The 12,775-nt window shown below is 37.2% G+C and overlaps 1 protein-coding gene across 15 annotated transcripts in view; it reads left to right on the top strand.

Moving 5' to 3' along the window:
• The window catches only part of APC (APC regulator of WNT signaling pathway), a 138,426-nt gene that overhangs the window by 83,097 nt on the left and 42,554 nt on the right, over nt 1–12,775 (top strand). For all 15 annotated transcript variants that reach the window (XM_081231313.1, XM_081231312.1, XM_081231311.1 and 12 more), the window contains one exon: nt 45–128. In XM_081231313.1, coding sequence (XP_081087439.1) covers nt 45–128 — 84 coding nt within the window. The remainder of the gene's footprint in view (nt 1–44; nt 129–12,775) is intronic.

The raw sequence follows: 12,775 nt of genomic DNA, 5'->3' as shown, positions 1-12,775 counted from the left end.
TTTTAATAAAAATAGATCTAATTTGGTTACTTATTTTATTTTAGCGAAGAATAACCAGAATTCAACAAATAGAGAAGGACATACTTCGTATACGACAGCTTTTACAGTCCCAAGCAACAGAAGCAGAGGTTAGTAAATTGTCTCTTTTGTTTGCAGACATAAATATAGGTCGTTATTCTAAGAAGAGGAAATAGGTATAATTAATGTGGCATCATTGAAATAGGTGTTCTTCTAAAGAAATGAGACACTTAATAAGTTTATAAGTTTTTTCATTAAATTAAATAGATTTCAAAAACCTTTACTACTTTGGTTTCTTCATAACTTTAATGCAGTTAAAATTTATAGAGCCATAAATACAGATACCTTACTTCAGTTATCTGTTTTCATATAATCAGATAACTAACTTAATTTGGCTACTAACAATTTGTGAATAAGCTATCTCTTTGTATGTAATCCATAGTAAGAATTGATCATACACATATATCTATGCTTACTCTATAAACTCCATTAAAATGACAGTAAAAGGATAAAATTAAAAATCACAAATACCAGGGGAGGTGACATCAATAAAATTTGGGGAGCTGGAAAGCAGATAAACAAATTACTCTTCTAGCTTAAGGTAGAGAGTTGACCCCTGAGTCAGCAGTAGGAAGTCAGGAAGCAACCCATTTTACACTGTGGAGTCCTACAAGGTTCCAGAATTGGTTACACCTGGATGTGCTACCTCTGGATGTGGGGATTAAGAAAGAGGTTAAAAGCAAGAGGATGACTGAAAGTTTAAGAAGCCGGTGGAGCCTCCAGAACCTCTCTTCAACTCTGCATGGCTAAGTGACTGCTACTTCCCAGGCTCAGCAAAAGCTGAGAGATTTATTCTGGAAAAGGTAAAAGAAAGGGTCTTTGGATAAGGGTAATCCTAGTATAGTTGAAGTTGGGAGGGAGGTATCACACTAAAAACTGAAGTAAGTGAAAATTTCCTTACTGAATGCTGAAACCCTCATTGGCATCCAGGTTTATAATGCAGGCAAGTTTCTAGTAGCAACTTCTCTAAGAAATGTGACTAACCCAGGAAGAGAGACCTAAAAGTACTGACACTGGAGGATTTCTCAATAAAACATCCCAGCTAGACCACCCTACTGGATGGCTACAGCTGACAGACTCCATCCTTTAGGCATAGAGCTTCATAGGCAGTCCATTCCTAAATATGGCTAGACAGCTAAAGACCACCAGACATTTTAAGAAAGTTTCTAATAAAAAAGATTTAATGGAAATAAAGACTATGCAAGAAGAAGAAAACTTAAGAAAAATAGAACTAACATTAATATTCTCAAGATAAAAGATAATGCATCCATAAAGTGAGAAAATGATGGTATACAAAAGGAACATTCAGAGAATTTAAAAAACAGTTCTTGGGAATTAAAATTGTAATAGTAGAAATGAAAAACTCAACAAAAATGTTAAAAGATAAATTTCTCAGAAAATAGCACAAAGGAATAATGCAATGGAAAATAGAAAAGATAAGAAAGTCAGAGAATCATTCTAGGAGGGTTCAAAATCCAAATAAAAAGGGGGTTCCAGAAAGAGAATGGAGAAACTAGAGGAAGGAAATCATAAAAATAAATTAAAATTCTCCAGAACTGAAGGGCATAGTTTTCCAAATAAAATGGTCTCTCCAGTATCCAGTGCCACAGATGAAAATCCCACACTAGGCACATCATGATGAAATTTCATCTCACTAGGAATAAAGAGAAAATCTTAAAACCTTGTAGAGAAGGAGAAGAAAACAAATTTCACACAAAGAAACAGGAATACAAATGTCTTTAGGTATATAAACAGCACACTGGAAGCTGGGAAGTAGAGTAACAATTTCTTAAAACTTCTGAAAGATTATTTTCAGCTATGTTCCCAAACCAGTTCTCTGACACTACTAGTTGTCCTACAGTTCAAATCAGTTCTGACACTACCCAGACTTAGTGTAGACCCTACATTTATGGGTAAAGTCATTCACAAGACTGCCTTCACTTCAGGTACCAGGCAAATTTCAGGTGTCCCAAACCATCTGCACTCTGCCCAGCTTGTTGTAAATTCTACCCAAGTGGGTGTATTACACTACAGTTCAATTCTGACATTAACTACTTGGTGGGAGCCTAGACCTTACAGGTTAAGGGCAGAGCCCTTCACAAGACTACTCCCACTTCAGATGCCAAGCCTCCCATACTTCTACAAATTTGGGGTATCCTACAACAGCCTTTAGGTTTGATAATTCACTTCAGTGACTCAGAACTCAGTAAAAGTTCTACACTTATGATTACAGTTTTATTATAAAGGATGCAGATCAGGAACAGCCGAGTGAGACACATAAGGCAGGACCTAGAGAAGGTGAGGGTGGAGGATGCAGAGCTTCCATGATCTCTCACTCTCCCAGGACATCTTTGTGTTCACCAAGCAGGAAGCTGCATTGAGCTTCAGTGTCCAGAGTTTTTATTGGGGTTTCATTATGTAGGCATGCTTGATTAAACAAGTGGCTACATGATTGAACTCAGTTTCCAGCACCCTTCCCATCCCTGGAGGTCAGTCTTGACTAGTTCAACCCTCTAGTCACATGGTTGGCATTTCAGGTGACCAGCACCCATCCTGAAGCTATCTAGGGATCCCCCATGGGTCACCTCATCTGCATGGCAAACTCAAGAAATTCCAAGGGTTTTAGAAGCTCTGTGCAAAGAACAAAGGGACAAAGACCAGATATATATATTTTTTATTATACCACACGAGCCTATAAATTTATCTCTAGTCAACTGCCTATTAAATTTGAGAGTAGAATGCATTTTCAGATAATCAAAGTATCAAAAATATGTATTTCTGGGCTTCCCTGGTGGCGCAGTGGTTGAGAGTCCGCCTGCCGATGCAGGGGACACGGGTTCGTGCCCCGGTCTGGGAGGATCCCACATGCCGCGGAGCGGCTGGGCCCGTGAGCCATGGCTGCTGGGCCTGCGCTTCCGGAACCTGTGCTCTGCAACGGGGGAGGCCACAACAGTGAGAGGCCCGCGTACCACAAAAAAAAAAAAAAAAAAAAAAAAAAAAAAAAAAAATATGTATTTCTCTATACTGTTTTCTGGAAGCTATTAGCGGATATAGTTAAAATGAGAAGGTAAAGCAAGACAAATGAAGATTTGGGATCCAAGACATAAAGAATACAATACAAGAGAAAGACATGAAAGACTCCCCAGAATGAAGATGAAGGGAGATTCTGAGACTAATGATAGAGAAAGTAACGAGTCCCTATTGGCACAGTTGAGAATATTCTGGGAGAGATGAGTCTAAGAAGATGAAATCAGTAGACTACTTAATGTTTTTGAACTTATTGAAAGGAAAAGAAATTTACACAGTAGGAGAGAAACTGTGAGGGTGTCATAAGTACACAGAACACCAAATAAACAAAACAAAAAAAAAGATACTCTTACTCAATGGACAACAAGAAGTTGTAAAGGAAAGAATCATAGTATACCACCTGTCACTCATGACTATAATTTAATAGTCAAATAATGCAAATAGGGAACAATTTATCTAACTATAAAATGTAAATTGGACAAATAGAGGAACAGGATGAGTATGCTGTGTTAAGGGTGGAATATTTATAAAAGAGAAATCAGTCCCTGTCTTACATAATAGGAAATCAATAAATGAGGCATTAAACTAAGAAAAGCAGAACCTAACAACACAAGCAGGTTATTTAGAGATAGAGAAGTGAGTTCCAAAAAAAAAAAAATCCTCTGAAGGAGATGAAAATGTTTGCCTTAAGATAACAGGAAATGGGACAGAGCAAGCAAGTGTGAAAGATCACTGTTCATTGTCACAAGGCTTTAGAACTAATGATTATTTCAACTGCGTGTAACTATGATAAAAATAAAACATTTAAAAGAGCCAAGGCCATCATTTAGAAGATATTTATACTTATCTTCCTCTATAATGTGGATTGGCTTAATAATTATACCTTGATAATGATGATTAGTAAAGAACTTAAGAGGAGCTTAGAGAAAGCAAAAACGTTGGTAGCAGTATATCCTAGGAAAAGTCATGTTTAATATACTATCAGTGAGTAACAAGAAGACCAAGCAGTGGAAGTAAGAGGAAGGTACTATCTCAGTGGAACACAAATACTGTATATTTATCCATGCTAGAAACTGAATGTTACTGAGGCTTGTGCGTATTGGTCAGCTCTGCTGCTGAAATTTGGTTTTGATCACCATATAGAAGGATGGGGGTGTAAAAGACCATCCCCTCACCTATCTGTTTATAGCCAGCAAATATGGGCACTTCTCACCTTGTTTATAGGTAAATAATAAGAAAACCTACATGGGGCTTAAGTGAACTATTGCTGAATAAGTTTCAGAGAAGCATGTGGGAGGCTCAGAGAAAATAAATTTTCAGGAAATTATTTGCTTCTTTAGTCAACTGCAGGAAGACCTGTCTCTGTGCAACAGGAGCAAAAGAAAAGCTGAATAAAAATCCACATTGAACAATAAACAACAGAATCTTTGCTAGGAAAAATTGGCTCAGTATTTGGGGACAGATTTGAGACACATCAATGGAAAGTTTCTAATGTGCAGCCAGATTCAGATTCACATTCCAGATCATGAGAAAAGAAGAGACTGCAAAGACTGAAACATCAGCATAGTGCTGTTTTCTAAATATAATTCCTAAAAACACAAGCATTTATTGATATTTTTAAATGTTTATGATATACAAAATAGTATGTACACTTTGATCCCATTTTTTTTAAAGATATACACAAACATAGTGTATCAGAAATAATATGAAAAGGCAGATAACCATTCTTAATACCTCCTCGTTTTTCTGGTTTGGCCAGTTTTGGAATTTTTTTTATACTAACTATGTACAGTTTTTATAATGAGAGAAAACTTTGTATACAAAAAAAATTTGTCATGTCCTGTCATGGCCAGCACATATTTTCCACTCATGGAAAATTTGATCAAATAATGAACAGTTCTGTTTTGAGCCAAAAACAGTGCAGGGAAGACAACTTTTTCTAATGTTAAAAGTACAATTTTTGGAAGTGTAGAGTCCTTTTTTTTTTTTTTTCTTTTTTTTTTTTTTTGCGGTACGCGGGCCTCTCACTGTTGTGGCCTCTCCCGTTGCGGGGCACAGGCTCCGGATGCACAGGCTCAGCGGCCATGGCTCACGGGCCCAGCCGCTCCGCAGCATATGGGATCCTCCCAGACCGGGGCATGAACCCGTATCCCCTGCATCGGCAGGCGGACTCTCAACCACTGCACCACCAGGGAGGCCCTAGAGTCCTTTTTAAGACTATTTTCATCCATGCTTGTCTTTAAATATCTTTGGATTCAGTACATCTAAATATGAAATATGTAGAAACGTGTATTTCCTAAATAGGCAGTTTAAGTACAGCGTAATAGTCATATTGCTAAAAGTAGTTTAACCTGGCTGTCCTAAGTCAATATAAACCAAATATTTGTAATACAAAGAATAAGTGTCCTTTTTGCAATGTTGACTCTTAAGGACTTTAAAAAAAAACCCAAAAATCCAGTTTCTCTTTGCTGCTTTTTCAGTGTCACTGACATTACTGTATGTGGCATTCTGGTTATTATGACCCCTTTTGGCTTTCCAGTGTAGTTTATCTGTGTTTTGGTGTTTTTTGTTTGTTTTTTTAATACAACAGGTTCTTATTAATCATCAATTTATACACATCAGTGTATACATGTCAATCCCAATCGCCCAATTCATCACACCACCACAACCACCCCCTGCCGCTTTCCCCCCTTGGTGTTCATACGTTTGTTCTCTACATCTCTGTCTCTATTTCTGCCCTGCAAACCGGTTCATCTGTACCATTTTTCTAGGTTCTACATATATGCATTAATATACGATATTTGTTTTTTTCTTTCTGACTGACTGTCTCTACAAATGACCCAATTTCGTTCCTTTTTATGGCTGAGTAATACTCCATTGTATATATGTACCACATCTTCTTTATCCATTCGTCTGTAGATGGGCATTTAGGTTGCTTCCATCACCTGGCTATTGTAAATAGTGCTGCAGTGAACATTGGGGTGCATGTGTCTTTTTGAATTATGGTTTTCTCTGGGTATATTCCCAGTAGTGGGATTGCTGGGTCATATGGTAATTCTCTTTTTAGTTTTTTAAGGAACCTCCATATTGTTCTCCATAGTGGCTGTATCAATTTACATTCCCACCAACAGTGCAAGAGGGTTCCCTTTTCTCCACACCCTCTCCAGCACTTGTTGTTCATAGATTTTCTGATAATGCCCATTCTAACCGGTGTGAGATGATACCTCATTGTAGTTTTGATTTGCATTTCTCTAATAATTAATGATGTTGAGCAGCTTTTCATGTACTTCTTGGCCATTTGTATGTCTTCTTTGGAGAAATGTCTGTTTAGGTCTTCTGCCCATTTTTGGATTGGGTTGTTTGTTTTTTTTAATATTGAGCTGCATGAGCTGTTTATATATTTTGGAGATTAATCCTTTGTCCGTTGATTCGTTTGCAAATATTTTCTCCCATTCTGAGGGTTGTCTTTTGGTCTTGTTTATGGTTTCCTTTGCTGTGCAAAAGGTTTTAAGTTTCACTAGGGCCCATTTGTTTATTTTTGTTTTTATTTCTATTACTTTAGGAGGTGGATCAAAAAAGATCTTGCTGTGATTTATGTCAAAGAGTATTCTTCCTATGTTTTCCTCTAAGAGTTTTATAGTGTCCGGTCTTACGTTTAGGTCTCTAATCCATTTTGAGTTTATTTTTGTGTATGGTGTTAGGGAGTGTTCTAATTTTATTCTTTTACATGTAGCTGTCCGGTTTTCCCAGCACCACTTGTTGAAGAGACTGTCTTTTCTCCATTGTATATCCTTGCCTCCTTTGTCATAGATTAATTGACCGTAGGTGCATGGGTTTATCTCTGGGCTTTCTATCTTGTTCCATTGATCTGTATTTCTATTTTTGTGCCAGTACCATATTGTCTTGATTACTGTAGCTTTGTAGTATAGTCTGAAGTCAGGGAGTCTGATTCCTCCAGCTCCATTTTTTTCCCTCAAGACTGCTTTGGCTATTCGGGGTCTTTTGTGTCTTCATAAAAATTTTAAGATTTTTTTGTTCTAGTTTTGTAAAAAATGCCATCAGTAATTTGATAGGGATTACAATGAATCTGTAGATTGCTTTGGGTAGTATAGTCATTCTCACAATATTGATTCTTCTAATCCAAGAGCATGGTATATCTCTCCATCTGTTGGTATCATCTTTAATTCCTTTCATCAGTGTCTTATAGTTCTCTGCATACAGGCCTTTTGTCTCCCTAGGTAGGTTTATTCCTAGGTATTTTCTTCTTTTTGTTGCAATGGTAAATGGGAGTGTTTCCTTCATTTCTCTTTCAGATTTTTCATCATTAGTGTATAGGAATGCAAGAGGTTTCTGTGCATTAGTTTTGTATCCTGCACCTTTACCAAATTCATTGATTAGCTCTAGTAGTTTTCTGGCAGCATCTTTAATATTCTCTATGTATAGTATCATGTCATCTGGAAACAGTGACAGCTTTAATTCTTCTTTTCCAATTTGTATTCCTTTTATTTTTCTTCACTGATTGCCGTGGCTAGGACTTGCAAAACTATGTTGAATAATAGTGGTGAGAGTGGACATCCTTGTCTTCTTCCTGATCTTAGAGGAAATGCTTTCAATTTTTCACCATTGAGAATGATGTTGGCTGTGGGTTTGTCTTATACGGCCTTTATTATGTTCAGGTAGGTTCCCTCTATGCCCACTTTCTGGAGAGTTTTTATCATAAATGGGTGTTCAATCTTGTCAAAAGCTTTTTCTGCATCTATTGAGATGATCATATGGTTTTTATTCTTCAGTTTGTTAACATGGTGTATCACATTGATTGATTTGCATATATTGAAGAATCCTTGCATCCCTGGGATAAATCCCACTTGATCATGGTGTGTGATCCTTTTAATGTGTTGTTGGATTCTGTTTGCTAGTATTTTGTTGAGGATTTTTGCATCTATATTCATCAGTGATATTGGTCTGTAATTTTCTTTTTTTTGTAGTATCTTTGTCTGGTTTTGGTATTAGGGTGATGGTGGCCTCACAGAATGAGTTTCGGAATGTTCTTTCCTCTGCAATCTTTTGGAAGAGTTTGAGAAGCATGGGTATTAGATTTTCTCTAAATGTTTGATAGAATTCACCTGTAAAGCCATCTGGTCTTGGACTTTTGTTTGTTGGAAGATTTTTAGTCACAGTTTCAATTTCATTACTTGTGATTGGTCTGTTCATATTTTCTACTTCTTCCTGGTTCAGTCTTGGAATGTTATACCTTTCTAAGAATTTGTCCATTTCTTCCAGGTTGTCCATTTTATTGGCATAGAGTTGCCTGCAGTAGTCTCTTAGGATGCTTTGTATTTCTGTGGTGTCTGTTGTAACTTCTCCTTTTTCATTTCAAATTTTATTGATTTGAGTCCTCTCCCTCTTTTTCTTGATGAGTCTGGCTAATGGTTGATCAATTTTGTTTATCTTCTCACAGAACCAGCTTTTAGTTTTATTGATCTTTGCTATTGTTTTCCTTGTTTCTATTTCATTTATTTCTGCTCTGCTCTTTATGATTTCTTTCCTTCTGCTAACTTTGGGTTTTGTTTGTTCTTCTTTCTCTAGTTCCTTTAGGTGTAAGGTTAGATTGTATATTTCAGATTTTTCTTGTTTCTTGAGGTAGGCTTGTATAGCTATAAACTTCCCTCTTCGAGCTGCTTTTGCTGCATCCCATAGGTTTTGGGTCATTGTGTTTTCATTGTCATTTGTCTCTATGTATTTTTTGATTTCCTCTTTAATTTCTTCAGTGATCTCTTGGTTATTTAGTAACGTATTGTTTAGCCTACATGTGTTTGTGTTTCCTACATTATATTCCCTGTAATTGATTCCTAATCTCATAACGTTGTGGTCAGAAAAGATGCTTGATATGATTTTAATTTTCTTAAATTTACTGGGCTTGATTTGTGACCCAAGATGTGATCTATCCTGGAGAATGTTCCATGCGCACCTGGGAAGAAAGTGTAATCTGCTGGTTTTGGATGGAATGTCCTATAAATATCAATTAAATCTATCTGGTCTGTTGTGTCAGTTAAAGCTCGTGTTTCCTTATGAATTTTCTGTTTGGTTGATCTGTCCGTCGGTGTAGATGAGGTGTTAAAAGTCCCCCACTATTATTGTGTTACTGTCGATTTCCTCTTTTATAGCTGTTAGCAGTTGCCTTATGTTTTGAGGTGCTCCTATGTTGGGTGCATATGTATTTATAATTGTTATATCTTCTTCTTCTTGGATTGATCCCTTGATCATTATGTAGTATCCTTCCTTGTCTCTTGTGACATCCTTTATTTTAAAGTCTATTTTATCTGATATGAGTATTGCTACTCCAGCTTTCTTTTGATTTCCATTTGCGTGAAATATCTTTTTCCATCCCTCACTTTCAATCTGTATGTGTCCTAGGTCTGAAGTGAGTCTCTTGTAGACAGCATATATATGGGTCTTGTTTTTGTATCCATTCAGCGAGCCTGTCTTTTGGTTGGAGCATTTAATCCATTCACGTTTAAGGTAATTATCAATATGTGTGTTCCTATGACCATTTTCTTAATTGTTTTGGATTTGTTTTTGTAGGTCCTTTTCTTCTCTTGTGTTTCCCACTTAGAGAAGTTCCTTTAGCATTTGTTGTAGAGCTGATTTGGTGGTGCTGAATTCTTAGCTTTTCCTTGCCCGTAAAGCTTTTGATTTCTCCATCGAATCTGAATGAGATCCTTGCTGGGTAGAGTAACCTTGGTTTTAGGTTCTTCCCTTTCATCACTTTAAGTATATCATGCTACTCCCTTCTGGCTTGTAGAGTTTCTCCTGAGAAATCAGCTGTTAACCTTATGGGAGTTCCCTTGTATGTTATTTGTCGTTTTTCTCTTGTTGCTTTCAATAATTTTTCTTTGTCTTTAATTTTTGCCAGTTTGATTACTATGTGTCTTGGCGTGTTTCTCCTTGGGTTTATCCTGCCTGGGACTCTCTGCGCTTCCTGGACTTGGGTGGCTATTTCCTTTCCCATGTTAGGGAAGTTTTCGACTATAATCTCTTCAAATATTTTTCAGGTCCTTTCTCTCTCTCTTCTTCTGGGACCCCTATAATGTGAATGATGTTGTGTTCAATGTTGTCCCAGAGGTCTCTTAGGCTGTCTTCATTTCTTTTCATTCTTTTTTCTTTATTCTGTTCTGCAGCAGTGAATTCCACCATTCTGTCTTCCGGATCACTTATCTGTTTTTCTGCCTCAGTTATTCTGCTATTGATTCCTTCTAGTGTATTTTTCATTTCAGTTATTGTATTGTTCATCTCTGTTTGTTTGTTCTTTAATTCTTCTAGATCTTTGTTAAACATTTCTGGTATCTTCTCGATTTTTGCCTCCATTCTTTTCCTGAGGTCCTGGATCATCTTCACTATCATCATTCTGAATTCTTTTTCTGGAAGATTGCCTATCTCCACTTCCTTTAGTTGTTTTTCTGGGGTTTTATCTTGTTCTTTCATCTGGTACATAGCCCTCTGCCTTTTCATCTTGTCTGTCTTTCTGTGGATGTGTTTTTTTTTCCACAGGCTGCAGAATTGTAGTTCTTCTTGCTTCTGCTGTCTGCCCTCTGGTGGATGAAGCTATCTAAGAGGCTTGTGCAACTGTGTTTTATTTTTTCCTTGATCGAACTAAACTACACTCTATTTTTTAAATTGTTTTTAAAGAGGCAGCTTTTGTTTTTATTGAGCAGCACTGTGTTTATTTTTTTAAATTTATTTATTTATTCATTTTTGGCTGCATTGGGTCTTTGTTGCTGCACGCGGGCTTTCTCTAGCAGCAGCGAGCAGGGGCTACTCTTTGTTGTGGTGCATCAGCTTCTCATTGCAGTGGCTTCTCTTGTTGTGGAGCACGGGGTCTAGGTGCATGGGCTTCAGTAGTTGTGGCTCGCAAGCTCTAGAGAGCAGGCTCAGTAGTTATGGCATGTGGGCTTAGTTCCGCGGCATGTAGGATCTTCCCGGACCAGGACTCGAACCCCTGCCCCCTGTGTTGACAGGCGGATTCTTAACCACTGTGCCACCAGAGAAGCCCTGTATTTTCTTTTTTGATATTTTATGCTTTGAGTTTTTGCTGCTTTCAAGCTTATTTAGTTATAGTTAGTTTTTATTCCCCCCATCTTTCTTATATTCTGATTATTGCTATTTGGCTGCATCAGCAGGGTTTTTTTCTATTTGATTGACTCCTTTATGTATATGAAATAGCCCTCTTTATTCCATTTAATGCTCTTCACCTTGAATTTTATTTTGTTTGCTATTAGTATTACTGCACTGGCCTTCTTTCTGTCATCATTTGCTTGGTGTAACATATTCCCTGTCTGTATATTTCCAAATTTTACCAACTTTCTGGCCTCTGAAAATTCATTTAAAAATTGTCATTTGTCGGGCTTCCCTGGTGGTGCAGTGGTTGAGAGTCCGCCTGCCGATGCAGGGGACATGGGTTCATGCCCCGGTCCGGGAAGATCCCACATGCCACGGAGCGGCTGGACCCATGAGCCATGGTCGCTGAGCTTGTGCATCCGGAGCCTGTGCTCTGTAGTGGGAGAGGCCACAACAGTGAGAGGCCCGTGTACCACAAAAAAAAAAAAAAAAAAAATTGTCATTTGTTAATAGCAATTCTCATTTTCCAGCACTATTATAAGGTTATTGCAAGTTGGGCGCTTGTTTGTGTTTTTTGTATTTGTTCAAAATTTTATTTAGATCATTGGATTTGGGGCTGACTGTCTACCACTGTGACCTAATCTAATTCTTGTTTCTTTTTGTTATAATAATGGTCATATCATTCGTAGTCTAAAATGTTTACATTTATTCAGTGAATGAAAACTAAAAGAAGGTGCTATGTCTTATTCAAGAAAGAAAATTCTAATTTTGCTGTTTGATGTTTCTTTATTCCATTATTATCATTCTTCTAATATAGATCAGAGAGAGAAGCTTGAAAATAGAGAAAACTGGGAATCAGATACTCATAATTAGGTCAAATACAGTGTAGACAAGAAGAGAAAAGATGTCTGCTAAATAATTTCTCTACCATGAAGCATCTTATAACACTGTCTTTGCCCTACCTGGTTTAGGGTCTAGATGTGGAACATAATTCAAATGATGTAATTATTACACATAATTCAAATCTCAAAAGTTCCAAAAGGATATGTGAGGCAACCAGTGCTGCCACTTTCTTATGTATCATTTCAAACAAGTTGTTTACTGGCAAACACGTACATTTGGGGGCAGGGGGAGTGGCTCAGAAGGGTGCGAACTGTGAGGAAAATTATGGCACACTTTAAAACTCTCTAGAAAATAGCCAGTGAGAAATATTTATTAAAATCCCATGCAGAGTACTCTTACAACCCATTAATAAGGAGACAACCCCACTTACAAATGAGCAAAAGATTTGAATATACATTTCACCAGAAAAATATATAGGAATGGCTAATAAACACATGAAAATATGCTCAACATCATTAGTCACTAGGGAAATGCAAGTTAAAACCACAGTGAGATACCACTTCACACTCATTAGGGTGGCTGTAATCATAAAGAAAACAGTAAGCATTGGCAGAGTTATGGATAAATAGAAGCTGTCATACATTGCTGATGGGAATCTAAAATGGTTTGGTCACTTGAAAACTGTGGCAGTCACCTAAAGTATCAAATGTAC

This window comes from Mesoplodon bidens, assembly GCF_964165515.1.
Source record: "Mesoplodon bidens genome assembly, chromosome: 4".
Taxonomy (NCBI): Eukaryota; Metazoa; Chordata; class Mammalia; order Artiodactyla; family Ziphiidae; genus Mesoplodon; species Mesoplodon bidens.
This window is presented reverse-complemented; position numbering and strand designations above follow the sequence as displayed.